We start from the raw sequence: 24,362 nt of genomic DNA, 5'->3' as shown, positions 1-24,362 counted from the left end.
GTCGAAGCTCAGCCCCGTAAGCACAACTAGGTGAGTCCATTGGCATGATCATTAGGGTGTGCGCCATCTATATTTTGACAGCAGCACTACACATTAACCCCGCGTTATTCTATATCCAATACATGAGTGTTATGGTCAGTTGCTAGTCTATATATGTTTCTGGACAAAGTAAGTGATGTGAAGCTTGTTGCGGGCCAAGATCGGTAGTAACTGTTTGAATTGTGTTGGAAGAGGATGTGTAGGCCAGTGTGGTAGACTAGCGGGTAAGTAGCGAGTCTTGTAGCTTTTTAAAGCGCGTCTTTGTAATTCATTTGTGCTAATAACTAATTTTAGGCTGTTTAGTTAGGTTTTGAGATTTATTTAATGGGTATCGCTAGTAATATAAAGGGGGGGGGGGAGGGAAATTGTGTAGATAAAAGTAAATTACCTGTGTAAGTTACATACGGTTTGAAACATATTGACCAGATCGTTATCTTGCGGAATAACTTAAGCTTTTTTTAGGGTTGACGGATGTTAATCTTAAGTTTGAAGAGCTGTTAACTTGACGGTTAAGGAAAGTTCCAGCTGTGTCTGGGTACAAGTGACAGGATGAACAACCCAGCGGGTTTTCTTCCTCTTGGCGAGTGTTGTACATGCTGCTATGGCGGTGTCCACTCGAAAGATGAGTGACGCTGCCAAATAAACTCGCCCCTCATGTGCCGGAACCCCTAGTGACCTTGAAAAGGCCATGAAATCATGGTCTTGTCAATTCCCGCACTTTTGAAAGCGGTTTAAACAGTACGGTTTCGGCGGTTTCATAGGCTTATACCTATGTGGGAACATGTCCAAGCAACCACGTTAGACGCTTAATCTGATTGTTTTGAGCTTTTAAAAAGCCTCTTCAGCAGAGGCCGGCCCTTTAATTACGCCTAACGTGCGGCTGGAGTTTTTAAGTGTACTTCTCAGTTAAGGACAAACACAAAAGGTCATGTATCGAATAGATTAGGGAAAGTTTGAGGTCTATCTAAAACTGTCAGAAGTGATAACGGAGATGACGAGGTTTTTATTCTGTATTTACTAAACATTATCAGCCGAACAAGACTTTGGGAGTACAGGTTGGCTAATTCAGCAGTTACCAGGGAGGATGGTGGTTTATTCAAACAAACGGTAACTCTAGTCTGATAGTTTTTGCCAGGGTGCTTAAAAAAAGGGCAGCTTTGAGAGGTTTTACCTATTAGTCAGGCAGTACTAGACGTGTGAAGGTACTAATGTGGTACCAGTTTCAAAGGAAAACTAAAATTTTAAACAATTTTTTTTTATAAATTATTCAAAGGTTACCTGATCAACCAGGCTGTGACTCATAAGTCAGGCTGCGAGCAGCCAAGTCGAACAGCCTGGTTGATCAGTCCAGCAACCAGGCCTGGTAGACGACCGGGCCGCGGGGACGCTAAGCCCCGGAAGCACATCAAGGCAAGGTTTAATTTCCTTGTCAAATTAACGGCCAATTAGCTTAATGTATTGTGGGAAATTACTTTAATCTTAACTACAAATATTTGTATTCCTCTTGGAAAAATCATACATAAATTGCATAGTTCTACTATTAGCTGTTAATGATGTAACACTTGCATAGTTGATGAAATAGTGATAAGGTTTGTGATGTGTACCATGACTTTAGCAAAAAAATTTTTGATAGTGCCAAATGGAAAAAAGATAGGCTCAAAATATTGGGTGCTGTATGAAGTTTAGAGCATTGCTATACCAAAGTGGTTAGTATAAATGGTGTTAAAGGAAATATTGTTGGTGCCTCAAGGCTATTCTGGGACCTCGGTTGATGTTGGAGAAGGAATAATTGCAGAATTGCAAAATTAAAAAAATCGGGAAAGAAATACTTTCTATCACTTAGAGGATGGGTTTGAAATGGTATAATTGCCAGATGCAGTCTAATGCTGACAAATACAAGGTTTTGAGGCTAGGAAATGATAGTACAGATAAGAGCTAGATGGTGTGGATTACAAGAGGGACCAGAGTTTGATAAAAAATGCATAAATGTTCATAATTGGGGCAAATGGGACAGTGATTTGTCAAAGCACTAGTAATAAAATACCTGGTATTCTCCAGGTATCTTGCTCTTGTTAAAGCCCCATTTAGGTGATGCAGTTCTAGTTGGCATGCTATAGAACGGCTATAAAATAATGCATTCAACGTAGGATAAGTTAACCCCACAAATTGGAAAAGTGTTGTATGAAAAGATTGAAAAGGCATAAATACATGCCTCTAAAAAGGCAAAATTAGTGACATGATAGGTGTAAACGTGGACAAATGGACATAAGGGAATATTAATGGGGTATTAAGAGTATGCACAAGACGACCCCGAAACAAAGGGTATGAATTGGATAGTTTAGCTTTAGGAAAGACCTGGGTAAATACTAGTTCGACAAAAGGGTTTTGGTTGAACAAATTAACGTGTAACAATGTGGAAGTGGGATCCCTAGGTAAATCCACAAGGGCCATGATGAGGATTGTAACCTGCGTCAAAGAGCATCACTCTGCTTTAATAGACTGAGCACATGGTAAAATCTTTTACCATGTCGTTGATCAATCGATTAAGGCAGCGTCTGGGATGCTCTCGGACGCAGGTTAGAATCCTCGTCACGGCCCTTGTGGATTTGTTCATCTAATGCATCACGTTGTGATTTGTGATCCCTAGATAGTTTCAAGCGTATGTAAATTGTTCAGTATAAGTGGGTGGATATAAAGAGCTGCATTGTATGGGCCAACAGCCCTTCTAGAGTTGCCTTCATTCTTATCTTCTAACCTGCTTAGGCCTAGTTTTAATCGGAAGCTAATATGGCTGTTAACTAGAAAGTTAATTAAAATATTTCAATAGTGAAAGCCAAAGTTGATAACAATGTATACTGTTGACTGAAGTTAAATAGGTGTTGCATCACTATACCAAAGCTTTAATCTTGGTAATAGAGTTTACAGGACTCCTTACTTATAGAACGACAGCTGAAATGGCTGAAACATCGGGAAGAAACGGAGGAGACCAATATTAACAAGACCTCGTCGTGGATAGTCGTTAAGGACAGGGGTCTTGAAGACCTTGACAAGGCTGCCTACAGACGCCCTAATGACAGCAAATTCATTTGCCGTGTTGGACGACAAGTGTTGTGGTGAGCCTGCAGTTCACTCGAAACGGAAATCGGCGAGGAGCGGCGAAGCGCAGACCCCTCAGGCTGTTCAGAAAGTTAGAGGTACCAACGCGAATTTTGGTTGTGGGAGATTCCCAGGTGAGGTATTTAGACAGAACGTTTTGTGCCAGAGATAGGGGGAACAGATTAAGGGTTTGCTATCCGGGAGCTGGAATTGGTGATATTGTTGGAAACATGAATGATATTATGACGGGAAATGGGAACAAACCCATTATTTGTATTAGTGCAGGGGGGTAATGATGTTGGACGAGTTAGGAGTGAGGAACTAATAGATTCAGGACAGCCGTTGAATTAGTTAGGAGCAACGGAAGAATCCTGATCATGTGTCCCTTTTTTCCAAGAAAGGGAGTGGGTAATGAATGGATGTTTAGGCCACTTGGTGTCACTTGCCGGCTGGAAAGATATTGCAAATCAAATGCAATATCTTTCATAGACAACTGGAAACACTTCTATGGAAGAAATGAAATGTATGCTCGTGATGGGGTGCATCTATTGAGGGCTGGGGTTGTTGCTATTGCAAACTCGTTGGAACCAGTGGTTAGAGGTGTTTGTTTGGGTTTAAACTGTTAGTAGTGTTATGGGAATTGATTTGGAGGAAGGAGGTAATTAAAGTATGTGTTCGTGGGAGAAAAGAATTGGCAAAATGATCAGGGAAAGAAAAGGGCCTCAAAATAACAATTCACTTAGACTTCTACTGTTGGTGCAATATACCCTAAGAAATAAAATTGACGAATTAAATGCTCTTGTCTGCACAGAAAAAAAGATTATTGCACATGCCGAAACATGGATGAATGTAGAAAATAGAGGACTATTAGCTGAACATAAAATAAATAGATTTAAACTATCATATATATTAGACGAGGGGGAGTAGCCATGTATGTTGGGGACAATTTGAAATGTAGTCTCAACGAGGGAATAAAAAAACTGAGCCACCCACAAACTATTTGGATAGAATTAAAAGAAAGCAAATATTATAATAGGAGTTATATATTGGCCACCAAATTTAGACAGAATGGAAGCAAAGCATCTATGGGATGAAATATCTAGAGCATCTAGATCTAATAGTATTTGTCATGGGTGACTTTAACTTTAGTGGAATAAACTGGTTGAACAAAACGGAATAGTGAAGCAGAAGATTTTCTAGAATTAATGTAAGATTGTTTTCTTACGCAACACATTAAGGAACCAACGCGGGAAAATATTTTAGATTTAGTGTTAACTAACGGGGAAACAAATTAATGACATCGAAATAGGGAGTGAGCTAGGGAACAGTGATCAGAAAAGTCAGATTTAGCATAGAATGGAATAGACCTGTAGGAGAAAATTGTTAGTGCCAGATTTTCGAAAAGCTGATTTTAATAGCCTAAGAAATTTTCTGGGTCAAATATATTTGGAAGTCTTGGGTATGGGTATGTATTCTCATGGGAGGTAGGTTGTCAGCCACGCAGCTGACAACCAGCTGAAATGGTGATAAAATGGTGTCAGGAGGGCATTGGTGAGAGAGTTGTTGTCAGGAGGCAAATGGTGTCAGTAGTTAGGGGTTTTTTGTTAGGGGGCAGGTGTTGTCAGTGGTATAAGTTGTCAAGGGAGGCTGGAGTAATACTGTACAGGTACAGTAGTGGTGTCAGTAAAGGCTGTAGAGGCAGGCACCACATGTGACTGGCACCATTTGTCTCCCCTCCTCCCAGTGTGAAAACGTGTTGCTCGCGCGTGAAGGATAATTTTGAACAATTTTTATCGTTTGAACTCTTATACTGTCAAGATGTCTCAGAGCAGCATTCGTGGTGTTCAAGATTTAAAACGAAAGAGAAAATATTTGTCAATTGATCAGAAAATTGATTTAGAGAAAGCAGAGCGTGGATACTCAGTCACCCGTCTCGCCCAAGAATTCAACATCGGTAAAGCTACAGTTTGTGATATAAAAAAGCAGAAGGATAATATTAGGAAATTCGTTGCTCAGTCAAACTCATGCAATAGGCAACAGGAAAACATTGAAGCCTGCTAAATATACGGATTTGGACTCAAATTCAAATGGTTTACACAGCATCGTGCGAAAGGAATTGCTGTTTCAGTTTATTCTATTAAAAATGCAGCTGAAAGACTTGCTGAAAAGTTAAACATTGACAATTTCAAGGCTAGCACTGGATGGGTATGTTGATTTTTAAAGAGAGGCATGGCATCATTAACAAGAAAATTTGTGGCGAAGCCTTAAGTGCAGATGTAGGAAGTGTTAATGCATTTAAATATAAACTTTCTCAGCACATGGTATCTAATAATCTAAGCTGGTTTCAAGTGTATAATGCAGATGAAACAGGCTTTAACTGGAAATGCCTTCAAAGAAACACTTTGGCCTCTAGGCTTGAGGAGAGTATTCCTGGTCGCAAGGTAAGCAAGGAAAGAATTTCAGCATTATTGTGCGGTAATGCAGATGGCAGTCACCGAACAAAGTGCGCAATTGTTGGGAAATCTGCCAACCCCAGAGCATTGAAAAACTGCATGAACAGATTACCTGTCGTTTACTAAAACACCAAAAATGCCTGGTTCACACAGATTATTTTTGAAGACTGGTTCCAGAATCACTTTTTTAAAGTAAGAAAGCATCAGATCAATGAGCGTGGCATTCGTCCTGCTGATGGGAGCCGGTCGGCCGAGCGGAGAGCACGCTGGACTTGTGATCCTGTGGTCCTGGGTTCGATCCCAGGCGCCGGCGAGAAACAATGGGCAGAGTTTCTTTCACCCTATGCCCCTGTTACCTAGCAGTAAAATAGGTACCTGGGTGTTAGTCAGCTGTCACGGGCTGCTTCCTGGGGGTGGAGGCCTGGTCGAGGACCGGGCCGCAGGGATACTAAAAAAAAGCCCCGAAATCATCTCAAGATAACCTCTCAAGATATGGGGTGTGGGCCGGTCTTGGAGAGACATGAACCCAGCAATAGGTGACGTAAAAGGGGATTTCTATGTGGATTTAATATATAACTTGTTTAAGAATAATCTAAACAAAGCACAGGAATGTAGTATACCATACAAATTGAATAGATCAAATACTAATGACCCAAAGTGGATAACAAAGAATTTAAAGAACCTTATAGGTAAAGAGAGCTTGGTACAAAAGGATTAAGCATGGGGAAGTCGGTTTAGAACAGGAATTCATAAAACTGCTTAGAAATGTTAGATTAGGAAAGCAAAAAGAAACTAAAGTTCGCATAGCAGAGCAAGTAAAGTAAAATCCTAAAGGTTTTTTCAGTTATATCGAACTAAGACTAGGGAAAGGATAGGTCCATTAAAAACTGACAGGTCAAATAAAGGACAATGACAGATTAGTATTTTTAACAAATATTTTCTGTATTTACTAAAGGTTACTAAATTGCCTTCTGGTGCCCATTTGAAAACTGATCCACTTTGTGTTTAAATGTTTTGAGTGATTTTCATTTCTTTGGTCCTGCATAAATTTACTCAATATTCCTAAAATTTGCCATTTTTGTTAGTCTTTAATTAAATTGTATTTGCAGGTGGTAAATTGTTTCAGCTGCTACAGCTCCAGCCCAAGTTGTTGACTGGCTAGTCTTTGACTGCCTCCCAACATGTTAGCGAGGTCCTGAGCTGATGTACCCTATGGCGAAGAGTTAGGCACTAGTTTCCTGAAGTAATGTATAGCATGAGATGGCACCCATTCTAAACAGCAGCCGGCACCAACTCTGGCCGACGGTGGAGTGGACAATACCCAGATCCTGTGGGGAGGAAAAGTCTACACTAAACTGTAAAAGGTACAGATAATTTGACCCCCTCCCCTTGGCAGTTTCTCGGGTACCCCCTTCTTTTCCATTTCCTTATTTTGTAAAGCTTTATCTTAAACGGCAGCATAGCTTGGCACTCGTGGCTTTAGTGGGACTGTTCCATTGGATTGTAACTGTGGGTGGGGGGGAAAAGCATCTCTAGTTTTGTTCTGCATTGTAGTCTCTTTAAACCATTTTAATGTTGCACTCATTGTTCTTGACAGTTTTGCAAACATAGATTTTCAGTGTGAAGAAATTGGTACCATCCTGTCTGACTTGCAATGTACCGTATTTATTAATAGCAGTTTCATAAAGAATGACTTATTGGCTGGTATTAAATATCCTCTAAAGCAGATAAAATCGGTAAAGTGTCCATGCCTTGGTATGATTAGTTGGGCGAATGAGTGTTGTATAACTGCTTTCTAAAGTGTAAACTTTTATTTTCAGGGTGTTGGGTTTTCTCACTGAAGCTACCACTCGTGCAATTTTGATTGGTGATTGTGACTTAGTCCTCCTCGTGATCTACGGCAAGGTAATATTTTTAGCATTTATATTATGCTGCACTTGTTAAGCTTTAGTTTTAAATTAGCTTGTCTTCAAATTACATGTGTTGATGACCATTTTTGTATGGGCTTCATACCCTTCACTTTAACACGAATTAACATCCTTAAGTCAGCCCAAAAAATAGAATATATGGTTCTGCGACGTTTAGTAATTTGTAAGATCTTTTCACTATTTTTTAACTATTGGTTTTTATCCATTGTAAGTTATTAAATGTGCTTTTACTTACCAGTAGTGTGGTAGGTTTGGAAAGCTTTAAAAAATCCATGTATCAGGAGTTGCTGGAGCTCCTATATTAGGAGCTTAATTTGCAAAGTAAATTTGCATGATAGCCTTGTTTATACTGTGTAATTTTGGGGAAACCAACACTTTAAATATTTAATGGAAATGGTGACTGAATCCTACTTTAGATACCAAAAAATAACCAGAGCAAAGTGTACTTACAAAAGTAGGCAATTGTTCCATTAAATTTAGATAAAATTAATCAGTTTGGTAGTTCCAGGGAGATTTGTGTAGTCAGTCAGTCTTTACTATTGTGAAATGTAGTTTTATTAATTATGCCAATGCTACTTTTTATATTGCGAGTCTTTGCACCTGTTTCCTAAGATTGACTGCATGAGGTGAATCTTCCAGCTTCGGTCTTGGGAAGTTGCAAATAATTAGGTAATATAACTTTTATTTAAAAGAAAATGAAATTAAAGTGTAGCATAGGCTTGTATCTCCCTTGGGAGAGTTGTCAAACCCATAGATATTTCCTTGTCAAAATACTTTAGAGGTTGTAAGTTGTGCCTATTGTAATTTAGCATTAACGTATTGTCAGTCTTAAAGGGCATGACAATGATTAGGTTTATAATCTAGTATCTTGGCATAAACAAAATTGATTCTACTAAAATACTAAATTGTATAATTATCAATTAACATTGATGCACAATGAATGTGGTACTGCAGTTTAATAATTATGGTCCACAATTTTGTTAAAAATTTGAATATTTCCAGAAAGTTGATTGTGGCCATACCTGTTGGAGTAGTAAAGACAAACGTTCAAATTGCTCTTCTTAAATAACCCCCAAGCTGTAGGCTGCTGTTATTTTAAGAGGTAATCTTATTTTACTTATGGAAAACTGGCCACTGTAATGATTAATCTCTACTCGATATACAGGCTCAATAGTCTCTGTAGTAAATAAACTCTATTGTCAATGAAGTACACAAGTCTTAGGTGATCCATTGGCTGAGGAAAATAAAAGTTCATTGAAATAAATTTATTTAGGTAAAATCCAACAAAGGATGAGGTAGCTAAGGCGGTTCATAACTTGTCCTTATTGGTAGTTCAGTAATTTTTTAGCTAGTATGTTGCGTAATAAAAATTAAATGGTTGTTAAAATGTTCATTGCACACACCATAATGGCCGTCAAGTGTTAAATGTCAGACTAAGGGGTGAGGTTAGTGGTAAATGTGACATTGATCAGTGCAATGTTACTAGATTCTTGAAACTTTCCCTTGCATGGTCAAATTTATTATGTAATTATTTTAATTTGTATTTATTGGTTTGGTGTGCAAATGTTAAAGTAAGTTTCATAAACTTTCTAATGCGACTTGTTATACTGAGAGCACTTTATGAATATTAAAGTACCTAAGTTCATAATTTGTAAGCTTAATAGTAACAAAGTATACTAATGTATTAATATTTTCTCTTGACAGGTGGAGACGCATTATCTGAAATGGCTGTTGCAATGTATTGAAATTAAATTTTATTAAAAACTCTGGGTTAGTTGAAGTCACTTATTGTAAATAGTGATATTGTGGTATTTTAGTTTTCTCTAATTTTATTGAAACTAGCTTTTTGTGATTTGTAATGTTTAATAAGGTTCTTGGCACCATCTGTCTTGACTACAAATTTACTTGTTACTAGATTATAAATATATTGGTGTTCTGGGCAGTTTACCTTGTTTGAGCAACAAGGTGATGCAAGGCAGTTTTTTTCCCAACTTGCTGTAGTTGTTAAAGCCAAGCGTAACTTAGAAACGTTGGTTGCAAGTTTGTAGTGTGGTGCATGGTATTGAAGGAATAATCACCGCTCCACATTGATAAGATAGATTCCTGTTGCATTGAAAGTCGGCAAGTTGAATAAATGTTTTGGAAAATATTGTAGTTATAATATTGTACAACATTGTGTTAATTAGAATAATGATCATAACTTGGTGAAAGGGTGGTTATTATATTGGTTTTCAATTTGATAATTACTTTATTATAGCAAATGTTTGTATTTGAAGGTAGTTAAAATCCAATTTATATATTACCTATTGGTAATATAGTCGCCAACATCAAACTTAAAGTATACAAGGCATTATAGTAAGTCTTTACCAAAGTTCATGTACATTAGGATACTTAATGTAGGTGTACATAAGCTAAAAGTTGAAAAAATGTTAATAGAACACAATTGTATAGATTATCATTGCCCATACTGTAGATATTAGTGATAAGTTTTCTACTAAATGAGGTCCATCTCCCTTTCTGGTTGTCGTGACGTACAGTAGAGGGGGGAGGGGGGTAAACGCACAACTGTCAGATTAGTTTCACTTCACATCTGCAAGGTGACAATCTTTCATAATTTCACATTCAATGATCTTGTAATATCGACACATTGGTTTTTAAAAACAAACCTCACTTTTGATAGTATCACCTTTTGATAGTAAGACCCTTCAGCCACCTATCATTCTTGCTGGTGCCAGGTGCCCTGTTCAAGAGTACATCCCCCCTCTCACTCATTGTAATAAGTGAGGCAAGTTAGAGCACGGTGCCCTCAAATGCACAAGTCTTCGTTTCTCTCTGCCCCATGTGTGGGGACGATAGCCACTCTAAGACAGATTGCTCATATCCCCCGGGCTCGCTACCTGAATTGCGGCGAGGTCCACCCTACATTCTCTCGCACGTGTATCGACTCAAAGCTTGAAGTAGTCCTTAACTTGAAACACCAGGATCATTTGACTTTTCCAGAGGCAAGACACGGTTTGCAGTGTCCACCCCTTCACTGGCGTATCTTATGCTCGCACGTTGTTCTACCTCTCGTCCTTCCCACCTTTGTCCCACAACCATTTCTAGGCCTTGGACCCGAACATGCCCACCACCTTCCCTGTTCCTTTACGTCCTGGGTCGGAAGGTATCTCTCGTGAATCTCCTTCTGGATTCCCCCCCCCCCCCCTTCCTTTTCCTACCCTGTCTGCCAAGTCATTTCGTTTTCCCCGATCCTTCCTGTCCCTCCCCACTACCTCTTGGCCCTCCACGTCGCCTGTCTGTCCAGGCTGATGTCCATCATCCTCCCAGCAATCTTGTTGTTGTTCACTCCCATTCTTCACTTAGGACCCTACCCAGTCGGCCAGTACGATGTTACTGGAACACGTGTCCGTCAGAAACGTAAGCCTGGCTCCTCTCCATCCTCCTCCCCCTGCGGGTAAGAAAAGAGACGGCATTCCCTTCTTCCTCGCCCCCTAACTATTGCTTACTCCCCATTTTATTGGTTGGAGCCCCCCTGTCCCTAATGTGGAAGTTTCTTTTGGCCCAATTCCCTCTTGGTTGCTGACCTAGAGTTTCTACCCCCTATCCTCCTGGCCTTGTCAGCCCCCCCCCCCCCTCCCTGAACCCTGTCAATCTGCCTCTGGTGTCCTCTTTTTTTCCCTCCGTTCTTACTAAGTTAACCCATGGCCCGCTAAACCTTGTTCTGATCTTTAGCTTTTTTAATATGCTGTGTTATTTACCTTTGTTTCTTTGTTCTGTTGCTGTCCTTTTATTTTTTGATAATGTCAATTCTTCAATGGAATGTTCATGGGTTTTATGCTAATTCCCATGAACTCCAACTTCTGTTTAGGTTTCACCACTGTCTCTGGGAGCCGATGCTTGGTGCTCGTCGTGATAACTGTCGTGGTTATTCCTTTCTTACCCTTCCCCCTTCTCCTCCCCCCCCCCCTTTCCTTTTGATCTTGCTGGGGCCCATAACTATAATGGTCTCTTGATTCGTACTGATAATCCCTTTGTCCTCCTCCTGTTTCCATGTCCTCTCCATTATTTTGCTAGCCATGTTTTTGAGTAAAATGTAGTCTGTTAAATTTCCCCCCCCCCCCCAAATGTCCCTCTTTCCCTTCCTGATGTCAGGAACCTCCTGGACTCCTTAAGAGAGCTGGTGTTCCTGTTGGGTTATTTAAACTGTCGACATACCCTTTGGGGTGATGTTGACACACCCGAGGTGGCCTTATCGAACCATTCGTTCTCTTCCCTGTATTCTGGTGAGCCCACCCCATGTGGACTGTAACTCTCGCTTTCCTGTCTTGATCTTTCTCGGATCGTCTCTGTACTGAGATCTCGTGGAGGGTTCATAACCTCCATAAGTGACCATTTCACCATCCTTGTTTTCCCTTGTCTTTTCACCCTCCCCTCTCCTTCCCTAGGTGGCAGTTTGCCAAAGCTGATTGGAACCTATTCACCCTCCGTGCTGTGACCTCTCCTTACTACCTCTTCCTTGCACCCTCCTCGTTTTCATTAGTCTTCGATGCTACCCTCTATTCCTTGCTCTACCTCCCAGGGCACACGGAAGTGCGTTCCCTGGACTGCGGATTGCTAGGGTTGTCGGCTGTAAGTGTGCAGCCTGGAAAAGAGTGACGCTGGCAGATGGCTGATTTCTTATATTTTGTTTCAGAAAGTACAGCGGCCTGCTGGACCACCCGGACAGCGAGGCGCGAGAGTTGGAAGTGTTTCCACCATTACGTCATACTCCTCTGCTGCAGATTTGGAAGATCTGCAATATTGTGGGTAAGCTCATTCCCTATGACTAGCAGGTTCTTCACCTCTGTGGTACTCTGGTGGAGCCAGTGCAGGTCACAACCGAACTGGGTTCTCAATTGTTAGCTGTGGTTCTAATCTTAAATTTTTCCTTAAACACGTTCTTGAATCTCGTGCCTTAAACTTCCACACTCGATGGTACTACATAGCCTTCCCGGTTTGGTTGGTTTTATAAATGTTTACTAAATGAGGTTTAAGTTCTTTACAAGTGGCAAGAAATGGGAAATACATTTAGATCTCTGTACAGTTTGCTTATCTATTTAAAATTAAATCCCATTTGATCCGCAAGCAAGAGTGATTTGGCATGAATCCTGGGCGAGGAACTGTATCGTCTGTTTAACCGTGTAAAATTGGTACCTAGTTAAATTTTTAGTGTTCTGAGGTAACATGGAATAAAGTTATTGGCCTCAATGGTACGCATGCGTGTGGCTGTACAAGAATGAAAGATCTGTCGTATTGTTTTTTTTTGACATAAATAGCAACAACTCTTGTTTGCTTGGCATGTTTCAAATACATGTTACCAAAGATATATGGGGGGAGGGAAATCGTTAACTATAAATTTGAAATACAAATTTTGTAGCATATAAACCTTAAATGTGGACTTCAAAGTGCTTTATCTTGTAATTTATAAATTAGATATGATGGCGGGAAGTAGATAATTTGTTAGTGTAACTTTAATGACAAATATTTTAAAGTTAAACAAAATGAAATTATATGCAAAACCTTATTAACCATATTTAATGTTCCATTGACAGGTTGTAGGTCCTTCCAACAACTTCAGGAATGGTTGCAGAACAATTGCTGGAAGTGTTAAATGCTACAGAAAGTAGCATAGTCCTCAATTAGAGGGCAAAAGTAAGTTTATTTAGTTTAATAGGTAAAATGTGTTTACATAATTTTTACCTAAATATTTAATGAAATTGTGAAGGGGCCTGGAAATGGGGTAAATAGAAACTAGTTTAAGGCCTTGACTAGTGGGTACTATATCCTAAAGTTAATTCTTGCAAGATTTGTGCTTTGAATAGAATAAATGGGACTTTTAAAGTAATGTAAAGTTGGGCACTAACTGTTAAACGGCATAAATTTGCAAGTTAAAGATTTTATGAAAAATGTTTTATTTAAATCTTAATTTGTTTGCTTAACTTCTGGTGTAAAGTTGGTTGCATGGTTCTTAATTATTTGGTTAGAAGTCATTCATTTATAAATTGCACAAGGGCTGTGATGAGGGGTTCAAACTTGTGTTGGAGGATCCCAGATGTGCTTTAAGACTGTGCCACAACATGGTAAAAGAATCCCAACTGGGAGGTCTACTGACATCATGGATTTAATCTGTTTGTAGCTTAAAAGGCTATGTTCATAAATTAAAGAATCATTTAATGATGGTATAGTACACAAATTAAATATTGAATGGTAACTGTACTTCAACTTAATATCTATTTAGGCTTCAAATAAATAAACTGTCTTCCAGAATATTGATGGGAAAGTCGAGAACTTCAGCCCTGAGTTTGAAGGTGTTAATTGCTTGACATTCTGAATTAGGCGAGTGTGGTAGTAAACATTATAACTTAAACAATCACTCATTATGGCTGAAGATAATCTGAAATGATGCTTACATGTAGATAAAATAAATTGCCGAGAGATATTACTGACTTTTTTGTACTTATGGTTAGTCAAACTAAGTAATGTTTTTGCTTGATTAGCATTAAAGTGAGAATTCTAACAATCTTAATTGTAAGATTAAAGGAACCTGCATATGTAAAATCTTGTTTAAATGTTTCAGGTGGTATGGAAGATTACAATGTCATCAAAGCATTGACTGGCTTCAGTGTGGTAGTTCTACTCTGCAAATCTACGAAAGTTGGTATGTGGAATTAAGTGTTTTAGCTATGTCAACTAATTGATTTACTCTTTCATCTAGTCCATTTATAGATGTGTACCAAAGTCCTACTGTTACCACCTGCAGGGATTGATGCAGTTTGTACTGATCCTACCCCATTTCATAGAAGGGGACCAGGCAGTCCTGCAGATTTCCCTGGCTTGGCTTTTTCAGAGCCCTGCTCTACTACCCATCCAATAGATGGACTAGAATTGCATAGGTGTAGGGACCCTTAACAATGTGCAAACATTGTTAATAACTACAGGGCTTGTTCACTGAAAGAGTGGATACATCCAGAGGTTTAGTGCCTGGAACATGATGTACATAGGCTGCACAACAAGCCTATGTACATCATGTTGAGGGCACTAAACCAAAAGATGTGATGCACTCATTCAGCCAACAAGTCCTGCCTCAAATTACAAGTAAGGGGTAGGCCTTGCCGAGACAATCTTAAAAGATTGGGACTTAGGGGTTTTGGTACTAATTTGTATGCGTTAGTGTTAATAAAATGAGTGTCTCTGTTTGATATACTTTATTTTTCTTACAGGTGGATGTTGTCCTTTGTACTCTGGAGTTTTCCCTGGCCTTTTGATCTTTTGGAGTCTTCAGTGGATTGCATCTAGGAGGAGCAGCTTCCCACAACCTGAAATAGACAATAGTCAATATTAATGTTACACTGTAAACTATTAAATAAATATTCCAATGAAACTTTATACTGTACTTTATCCTGAAATTAGCAAAGATTCTATCATGCTGGAAATTACTGATTATTCCTGATGCAAAGTCTAACATCTAAAGAACTTCTGAAATTTATAACTAACTTACTAAAGTGAAATTAATTGATATCACTAACTTCAGAGTTTTCTGCATGTAATATGCCAAACTGGATTAAGCTGATAAATTATGCAGATTAGATAAACTAACATTGCAAATTAGTAAATTATCTTAATTTTACACTTGACTTAAATTAATCTTGACAATTGTATGGACTACATTTAAGGCTAAGCAACATCTAAACATTGAAAGATTAGTGGAAGTGTTGTAAAAAAATATACGTTGACTTAAATGTCAAACTAAAACATATATACAATATGGTTTTACACCAATACCTCACTAAATGCCAGACCTGGAACACTGTGGTTCCAGTAATCAGAAGTTAATTATAATGGGCTAGATATTAAAACTTGATAGGAAAGTATGAAACTACCTATTGTCAGAAGTAAAATCCAACTTTGAAAGTTCTAGTATATGAAACAATATTAGACATGACCAGTCTGCCTTATTTCCTGGACTTTGGTAGGACAAATCAAATATTTTGAATGAAAATTTCATTATTCACACCAGACATCCCATAACCACAAATATTTCAAGCTGATGAATAGAACTAACTAAGGATAGTAGTGTATTATACACTACCTGTAAAAAGTACCATAAACTGGAAGAGCCTTACAAACTAAAATTTATAATTACCACATGCCTGGAATTTAATCCAAACTTAAATGAACTCTCAGCCAAAATTACTAAAGTTAAAAGATGTTCATAACAAGTTTATCTAGATTTTAAATGTCGCTCAAATCTTCGAAATAACCAAGCACAAAACTGTCAGATTAGTTTCACCTCGCATCTGCGAGGTGACAATCGTTCAATGATCTTGTAATAACACATTGGTTTGTTAAAAACAAACCTGGTCACTTTTTTGTGGAAATGGTAACCAGCTATTCAAACAAGACTTCTGGTACACATGTCACTTGTTTGCTAAAGCTGTTGATGAGGTACCATATGAAAGAATAGGAGGGGAAAAACAGGCACAGAATCAATGGTAACAGTCAAATTAAAGCGTCCTAAACAGAAATGACTGGAAAATTTTGCGAGATTCATACCACAAGGGTCTAAACCTTATAAATCGATGACATCAAACACCAAGATTTATAGAGTAAAAAAAACCCAATGATATCGAGGCCTTACAAAGATCTACATGAACTCTAAAAATGGTTACAAGACTGACAAATTCTTCTTAATATACAAATAACATTGTTCTGGCTCACATGCAAGGTTTTACAATCCATATCACAACAACCACATTAACATTACAACGAAATAGAACGATGAAATAAGGACCTTCGAGTATGAATCCATCATTCACCAAAAGTTGATGCAGTGAAAGGTAAGGTAAGGTAATTTTCAAAAGAAGGCACCAAACCGAGAAGGCTACATAGCACCCTCAAACTGCGAAATAATCAGAGGGCGCTAAATATCACCAAGAATGCCAATACGAGAACAGAACGCATAAGGCGAACGAGAACAGAACGCATAAGGCGAACGATATCAAAAGTATCCGATTCACCAACAATTCTATCCAGGGACAAGTGACCGCGAGGGGTAGTCAGAAAGCAAGACACACGCACATCCTGGAAGTCAGGACATTCAACAAGGATATGCACAACTGTACGAGGGACAACGCAATTTGGACAATAAGGAGCAGGGTGGCGCTCCATTAAGTGACCATGAGTTCAGCGAGTATGGCCAATCAGCAACTTGCTAGAGCAGTTTCCCACCGACGGTTACGGTGGCAGGAGGAAGGACACAGGGACACACTACATTTGAGAGTACGCAACTTGTTACCAACTACAGACGACCAACAACCCTGCCAATGGGCAAGGATGGAGGAATGAATAACAGGATAAAAGTCGGAGTAAGGAATACCTTTATGGGAGATGGGACAAGAACGGATAGCTTCCTTAGAGGCAGCATCCGCATGCTCATTTAAAGAAACACCAATATGGCTGGGAACCAAGCAAAACTCTACCGATTTAAATGTACTAGAAATAAGAAACAGCCAATGTTGAATATCCATGACCACCGGATGGACAGGATTAAAGGACCCTACAGCCATGAGAGCACTACGAGAGTCAACTACAATCACAAAGGAGGATTGACAATGAGAAAGCAAGAGACGGAGAGCATAGAGAACAGCATAAAGTTCTGCTGTGAAGACGCTAGCCTCCGAAAGGAGGCGACACATATAAGTGCGGTCAGGAAAAAAAACAGTAGCCCACACCGTCCGCAGACTTAGACCCCTCGGTGAAGATGGAAACAGAGTGGGAGTGCGAAGAAAAGTGCTCAAGGAAAAGGCGTTTCAGAACCCTAGGAGGGGTAAAAGCTTTAGTGATGCGGGTCAAGGACGTACAAAACTTTGGAAGGGGTACTCTCCACGGAGGCAAGGAACAATATGAGGAGAAACATTAGAAATACGAACAGAAAGCGAGATAACCGGACAGAAAGAGGGAGGCGATGAAGATGAACAGGAACCACAGGAGGAGTCAAAGTTAAAGCACGACAGAGGTGAGAGGAAGGATGTTGTAAGGACCACGCAAGATAGCGAAGATAGTAGCGATCACGGCGGTCCTGGAGAGAGAGAAAGCCAGTGTCAACATACAAACTGAGAGCGGGAGTCGAACCAAAGGCACCAGAGCTGTGTGGGGAAACTCCAGGCAGCTAATCTCTTTATTTAAATTGACTTTAATAAGATAACGTTATGTCTTATTTATTTTTCTAAGTAAGAATTAATTGAGTGGACTGTATATACTTGTAAACTGCCTGAAATCTTCTTACACACTAATGGGAGGGACAATTGGTAGCCTAAACCACTTTGTTATGGCTCCTTCTTAAACTACCAATTGTTTACCTTTTATTATTATAATATACCACATTAAATGGTATGAAATTACGAATAAAAATTCGTAATTTCAAACTGCGAATACGTGCAGAGAGCCAGAATTTGGCTCCAAAATATGGCTCAGGCCTCGAAATTGGCATGATTGGGATATTTTGAAAACTGCAGGGGAGTTTGTGCAAAATGTGACTCACCGCTGCTTTCAGTACTTGGCATATGTTGGGTATAAAAAGTCGTAATTTCAAACTGCGAATACGTGCAGAGAGCCAGAATTTGGCTCCAAAATATGGCTCAGGCCTCGAAATTGGGATGTTTGGGATATTTTGAAAACTGCAGGGGAGTTTGTACAAAATGTGACTCATTGCCGGTTTCAGTACTTTGCATATGTTGGGTATAAAAAGTCTTAATATCAAACTGCGAATACGTGTAGAGAGCCAGAATTTGGCTGCAAAATATGGCTCAGGCCTCAATACTGGGATGTTTAGGATATTTTGAAAACTGCAAGGGAGTTTGTGCAAAATGTGACCAAACGCCGCTTTCAGTACTTTGCATATGTTGGGTAAAAAAAAGTCGAAATTTAAAACTGCGAATACGTGCAGAGACCCAGAATTTGGCTCCAAAATATGACTCAGTCCTCAAAATAGGGATTTTGGGATATTTTGAAAGCTGCAGGGGTGATTGGGACAAATGTGACCAAACGCCGCTATCAGTACTTGGCATATGTTGGGTATTAAAAGTCGTAATATCAATCTGGGAATACGTGCAGAGAGCCAGAATTTGGCTCCAAAATATGGCTCAGGCCTCGAAATTGGGATGTTTGGGATATTTTGAAAACTGCAGGGGAGTTTGTGCTAAATGTGACCAAACGCCGCTTTCAGTACTTCGCATATGATGGGTATAAAAAAGTCGTAATTTCAAACTGCGAATACGTGTAGAGAGCCAGAATTTGGCTCCAAAATATGGCTCAGGCCTCGTTATTGGGATGTTTGGGATATTTTGAAAACTGCAGGGGAGTTTGTGCAAAATGTGACCAAACGCCGCTTTCAGTACTTCGCATATGTTTGGTATAAAATAGGTCGTAATTTCAAACTGCGAATATGTGCAGAGAGCCAGAATTTGGCTCCAAAATATGGCTCAGGCCTCGAAATTGTGATGTTTGGGATATTTTGAAAACTGCAGGGGAGTTTATGCAAAATGTGACTCACTGCCGCTTTCAGAACTTGGCATATGTTGGGTAAAAAAAGTCGTAATATCAAACTGCGAATACGTGCAGAGAGCCAGAATTTGGCTCCAAAATATAGCTCAGGCCTCGAAATTGGGATATTTGGGATATTTTGAAAACTGCAGGGGGGATTGTTCAAAATGTGACTCATTGCCACCTTCAGTACTTGGCATATGTTGGGTATAAAAAGTCGTAATTTCAAACTGCGAATACGTGTAGAGAGCCAGAATTTGGCTCCAAAATATGGCTCAGGCCTCGATATTGGGATGTTTGGGATATTTTGAAAACTGCAGGGGAGATTGGGACAAATGTGACCAAACGCCGCTTTCAGGACATGGCATATGTTGGGTATAAAAAGTCGTAATTTCAAACTGCAAATGCGTGCAGAGAGCCAGAATTTGGCTCCAAAATATGGCTCAGGCCTCGAAATTTGTAAGTTTGGGATATTTTGAAAACTGCAGGGGAGTTTGTGCAAAATGTGACTCACTGCCGCGTCCAGTACTTGGCATATGTTGGGTATAAAAAGTCGTAATATCAAACTGCGAATACATGCATAGAGCCAGAATTTGGCTCCAAAATATGGCTCAGGCCTCGAAATTGGGATATTTGGGATATTTTGAAAACTGCAGGGAGGTTCGGGACAAATGTGACCAAACGCCGCTTTCAGTACTTGGCATATGCTGGGTATAAAAAGTCGTAAGTAAGTAATTATCAAAAGAAGGCACCAAACCGGGAAGGCTATGAAGCACCATCAAATATGCAAAATAATCAGAGGGTGCTAAATATCACCAAGGATGCCAATACGAGAACAAAAACGCATAAGGCGAAAGATATCAAAAGTATCCAAGTCACCAAGAATTCTATCGAGGGACAGGCGACCGCGAGGGGCGGTCGGAAAGCAAGACACACGCTCGTCCTGGAAGTCAGGACATTCAAGAAGGACATGCACGACCGTAAGAGGGACAATGCAACTAGGACAATAAGGAGCAGGGCGGCGCTCCATCAAGTGACCATGGGTTAAGCGAGTATGGCCAATACGCAACCTCGCCAGAGCTGTTTCCCACTGCCGGTTACGGTGGAAGGAGGACGGCCACGAGGAAACACAACATTTAAGAGTACGTAGCTTGTTATCAGTAACAGACAACCAAGAAGCCTGCCAACGGGTAAGGACTGAGGAATGGATAACCGGGTAAAAGTCGGTATACGGAATGCCTTTACGAGAGATGGGACAAGAGCGGACAGCTTCCTTGGCGGCAGCATCCGCACGCTCATTTAAAGACACACCAATATGGCTGGGAACCCAACAAAACTCAACCGACTTAAATATTCTGTGAACAAGAAACAGCCAATGCTGGATCTCGACAACTACTGGATGAACCGGATAAAAGGACCCGAGAGCCATGAGGGCACTACGAGAGTCAACAACAACTACAAAGGAAGACTGACAACGAGAAAGCAGGAGACGAAGAGCATAGAGAATAGCATAAAGTTCCGCTGTAAAGATGCTAGTCTCCGGAGGTAAGCGACACATATAAGTGCGATCAGGAAAAACAACAGAGTAGCCAACACCGTCCGCTGACTTAGACCCATCGGTGAAGACAGAAACGGAGCGGGAGTGAGAAGAAAAGTGCTCGAGGAAAAGGCGTTTTAGAACCGTAGGAGGGGTAAAAGCTTTAGTGATACGGGTCAAGGATGTACAAAACCGCGGAAGAGGGACCCTCCACGGGGGCAAAGAAGGAACAACACGAGGAGAAACATTAGAAATACGAACGGAAAGAGAATTCTGTAGGTGAGATAACCGGACAGAAAGAGGGAGGTGGTGAAGAGGAACAGGAACCGCAGGAGTTTCAAAAGTTAAAGCACGACAGAGGCGAGAGGAAGGATGTTGCAAGGACCGCGCAAGATTGCGAAGACAGTAGCGATCACGGCGGTCCCGGAGAGACAGGAAGCCAGTGTCAACATACAAGCTAAGGATGGGAGTCGAACGAAAGGCACCAGAACTGAGGCGCAACCAAGTATGGTGCAAAGCATCAAGACGGCGAAGAGTAGAAGGAGAAGCAGACGAGTAAGCAGGGCAACCATAATCGAGGTTAGACAGGACGAGAGAGGAATGTAAAGCAAGGAGAGTGCGCCTATCTGCCTCCCAAGAAGTATGGGACAAGACCCGAAGGAGGATATGGGCCTTAGAGCACTCAACACGAAGGTAAGAGATATGGGGAGACCAAGACAAACGAGTGTCAAGGAATAACCCCAAAAGCTTCGCGGAATCTTTGTATTCAAGGGGATGACCTTAAAGTGACAAAGAGGGACGAAGAACAACCCGTTTCCTCGTAAAAGTCATGGCACAAGTCTTAGAAGTAGAGAACTTGAAGCCATGATCTGTGGCCCAAGACGACACGGCATCAATAGCAAGTTGAAGCCGGCGTTGAAGGAGAGGCGAATCATCACCCTGACAACAAAGGGTAAGATCATCGACATTGAGAGCGGAGAAGACACCAGAAGGAAGACAGGAAAGAGCGCCATTGAGGGCAACCAGAAAAAGAGTAGTGCTCAGAACACTACCCTGGGGCACACCTTCGTATTGCTGAAAAGAGGGAGAGAGAGCGGTACCAAGGCGTACCCGAAAGGAACGACGAGAGAGGAAGCTGCGGAGAAAGAAAGGGAGATGACTACGAAGGCCAAAAGAATGAAGTTGAGATAGGATATGATAACGCTAAGTGGGTAAGCCTTTTCCAGGTCAAAAAGACGGCAACAACGGAGGTCTTCGCAGCAAAAGCAGTACGAATATAGATCTCCAAGTTCACCAGGACATCTGTCGTGCTGCGGCACTTGCGGAAACCAAATTGAGAAGGAGAGAGGAGGTGATGGTGTTCCAGGAACCACATCAGACGAACGTTAACCATACGTTCAGAGAGTTTGCAGACACAACTTGTGAGAGCAATTGGGCGAAAGTCCTTAGGGGAAGTACCCAGAGACCCCGGTTTGCGAACAGGGAGGACAACGGCATCGAGCCAGTCCTTAGGGACTGACGAAGACTCCCAGATCAGATTATACAGACTCAGTAAATACTGAGACGTGCTCGGAGGGAGATGGCGAAGCATCTCATAATGAATACCATCGGAGCCTGCCGCCGTAGAACCGCAGAGGGCCAGAGCAGAGCAAAGTTCAGAGAGAGAGAAGGGATCATTATAGGGAAGCTGAAGATGAGTGCAGAAATCTAAAGGACGAGACTCAAGGACAGGTTTACGAAGAAGGAAAGATTGGGGAAGATGAAGACCAGAGCTAACAGAAGAAAAGTGGGAACCCAGTTCGGAAGCGACCTGCAACGGGTCTGCCACAAGAGTATCATGGAGGTGAAGGACCGGTGAAACATCGGGAACGAACTTACCCGCTATCTTGCGGATACGCTTCCAGATCTGGGCCAGAGGGGTTTCGGACGTAATTGTTGAGACATAAGATGCCCAACATTCACGTTTAGCCGTACGGATGGCCCTACGGGCCACCGCACTCGCTTTCCGAAAGAAAAGAAAAGAATCGGTCGTCTGCCTACGGCGGTGCCTCTTCCAGGCTGCACGCTTACAGAGGACAGCCCGAGCACACTCCGCATTCCACCAGGGAACGCACTTCCGTGGACTCCGAGAGGAAGAGCGAGGAATAGAGCGGAGGGCAGCGTTGAAGACAGTGTCATGAAAAAGGAGGAGAGCGCGAGAGAGAGGCAGAGGGGAGAGGTCAGAGAGAGCAGCACTGAGAGTAAATAGGGTCCAGTCTGCCTTAGCAAACTGCCACCTAGGGAAAGAGAGGGAAGGGCGAAAAGAGAAAAAGGAAACAAGGATGGGGAAATGATCACTTCCATGGAGGTCATCAAGAACCTGCCACGTGAAATCTAAGTAAAGAGAAGAAGAGCAGAGAGAAAGATCAAGACAAGAAAGGGTGCGGGTCCGAGAGTCCAAATGAGTGGGCTCACCAGAATTCAGAAGAGACAGGGAAGAAGAGAGGATAAACGGCTCAAGGAGGCGACCCCGGGTATTCGTCAGAACGTCACCCCAAAGAGAATGACGACAATTGAAGTCACCCAGCAAGAGCACAGGCTCCGGCAAGGAGTCTAGGAGGTGTCTCAAATCAGGAAGAGAAAGCGGGACACTCGGGGGGAGATAAATGGAACAAACTGTGTACCATTTCCCCACAAACATACGAGCAGCAGAACAATGGAGAGGCGAAGGAAAAATAAAGGAACAAAGGGAACATCAGCACGAATCAAGAAAGCAGAAGAATTAGAAGCCCCAGCAACAGCTGGGGGGGGGGAGAGAAAAGAATAGCCACGAAAACGACCAGGACGAGCACCAAGCATCGGCTCCTGGAGACAGACACAAAGGGGCGAAAACCGCGAAATCAGAAGTTGGAGTTCGAGGAAATTGGCGTAATAACCTCGAACGTTCCATTGAAGAATGGACAACGACGAGAAGAGAAAGGACAAAAACAGAGAACAAGGAAGAAACAAAGGCGAAAGAGCAACAGAGCACGTTAAAGAATATCAGGGTCGGGATCAGGGTCAGCAAAGTCAGGGTTAGGGGGCATGGGTAAACTGAGCAAAGACGGAGGGAAGGAAACGGGAGAACAGATCAGAGGTGGGCGGGCGGGGTCCGGAGAAGGAGGAGGAGGAGGAGGAAGAGGAGGAGACAACGGAGAGGAGCAGGCAAGGACAGCAGCAGGAAGAGGAGGGGTAGAAAGAGGGGAGCGTACCTCAGCAAGGGCAGCAACTGAGAGGGAAGCGGGGGCTAAAGAAACCTCCATAGCAGGAACAGGGGGCGCAACCACCAAAATGGGAGGGGAAGGAGCGAGAGAGGCAGAAGTAGGGGCCGAGGAAGAAAGCAAAACCTTCTTACCCGCCGGGGAGGAGGAAGGAGAGGAGCCAGGTTTACGCTTTTGACGTAAAGAGACAGGTGTTCCAGCAACCACGTACTGGGCAACGGATTCTAGCGTCTCAACAGGAGAAGCTGAACGAGAGCACACACGACAGCCGTTTGGAGAGCGATGGACATCAGCCCGCACCGACAGGCGGCGGGGAGAGTCAAGAGACGGAGGGGAAGGATGGGAAGGAGGAACGGAGGGAGACGAGGAAGAAGACACAGGAGACACGACAGACCGGGTAGAAGGAAGGGGAACCCCAGACAGAGGACCAGGAGGAGGATCCTTCGGGAGAGAACCCAAAGGAACAGAGGAGGGGGCAGTGGGCGCATCA

The 24,362-nt window shown here is 41.7% G+C and overlaps 1 protein-coding gene across 8 annotated transcripts; it reads left to right on the top strand.

Annotated features, from left to right (window-relative positions):
* Window positions 1-205: 205 nt before the first annotated feature.
* LOC123767306 (uncharacterized) lies at window positions 206-14,936 on the top strand. Of its 8 annotated transcripts, none has more exons than XR_011224568.1 (10): window positions 206-263; window positions 6,698-6,952; window positions 7,409-7,493; window positions 8,129-8,185; window positions 8,519-8,618; window positions 9,221-9,286; window positions 12,210-12,322; window positions 13,108-13,207; window positions 14,133-14,213; window positions 14,776-14,936. XR_011224568.1 is itself a non-coding variant. In XM_069312915.1 (8 exons), the coding sequence occupies exons 2-5, from the start codon at window positions 6,849-6,851 to the stop codon at window positions 13,112-13,114; spliced, it is 309 nt and encodes a 102-aa protein (XP_069169016.1). In that variant the 5' UTR covers window positions 206-263; window positions 6,698-6,848; the 3' UTR covers window positions 13,115-13,207; window positions 13,821-13,891; window positions 14,133-14,213; window positions 14,776-14,936. The 8 variants fall into 8 exon arrangements, 2 of the variants coding, with proteins under 2 accessions (XP_069169016.1, XP_069169015.1); XR_011224566.1 differs by lacking the exon at window positions 8,129-8,185 and adding an exon at window positions 2,981-3,233 and having other exon boundaries at window positions 213-263; XR_011224565.1 differs by lacking the exon at window positions 8,129-8,185.
* The last annotated feature ends 9,426 nt before the right edge of the window (window positions 14,937-24,362 follow it).

This window comes from Procambarus clarkii, chromosome 74, assembly GCF_040958095.1.
Source record: "Procambarus clarkii isolate CNS0578487 chromosome 74, FALCON_Pclarkii_2.0, whole genome shotgun sequence".
NCBI classification, from domain to species: Eukaryota; Metazoa; Arthropoda; class Malacostraca; order Decapoda; family Cambaridae; genus Procambarus; species Procambarus clarkii.
This window is presented reverse-complemented; position numbering and strand designations above follow the sequence as displayed.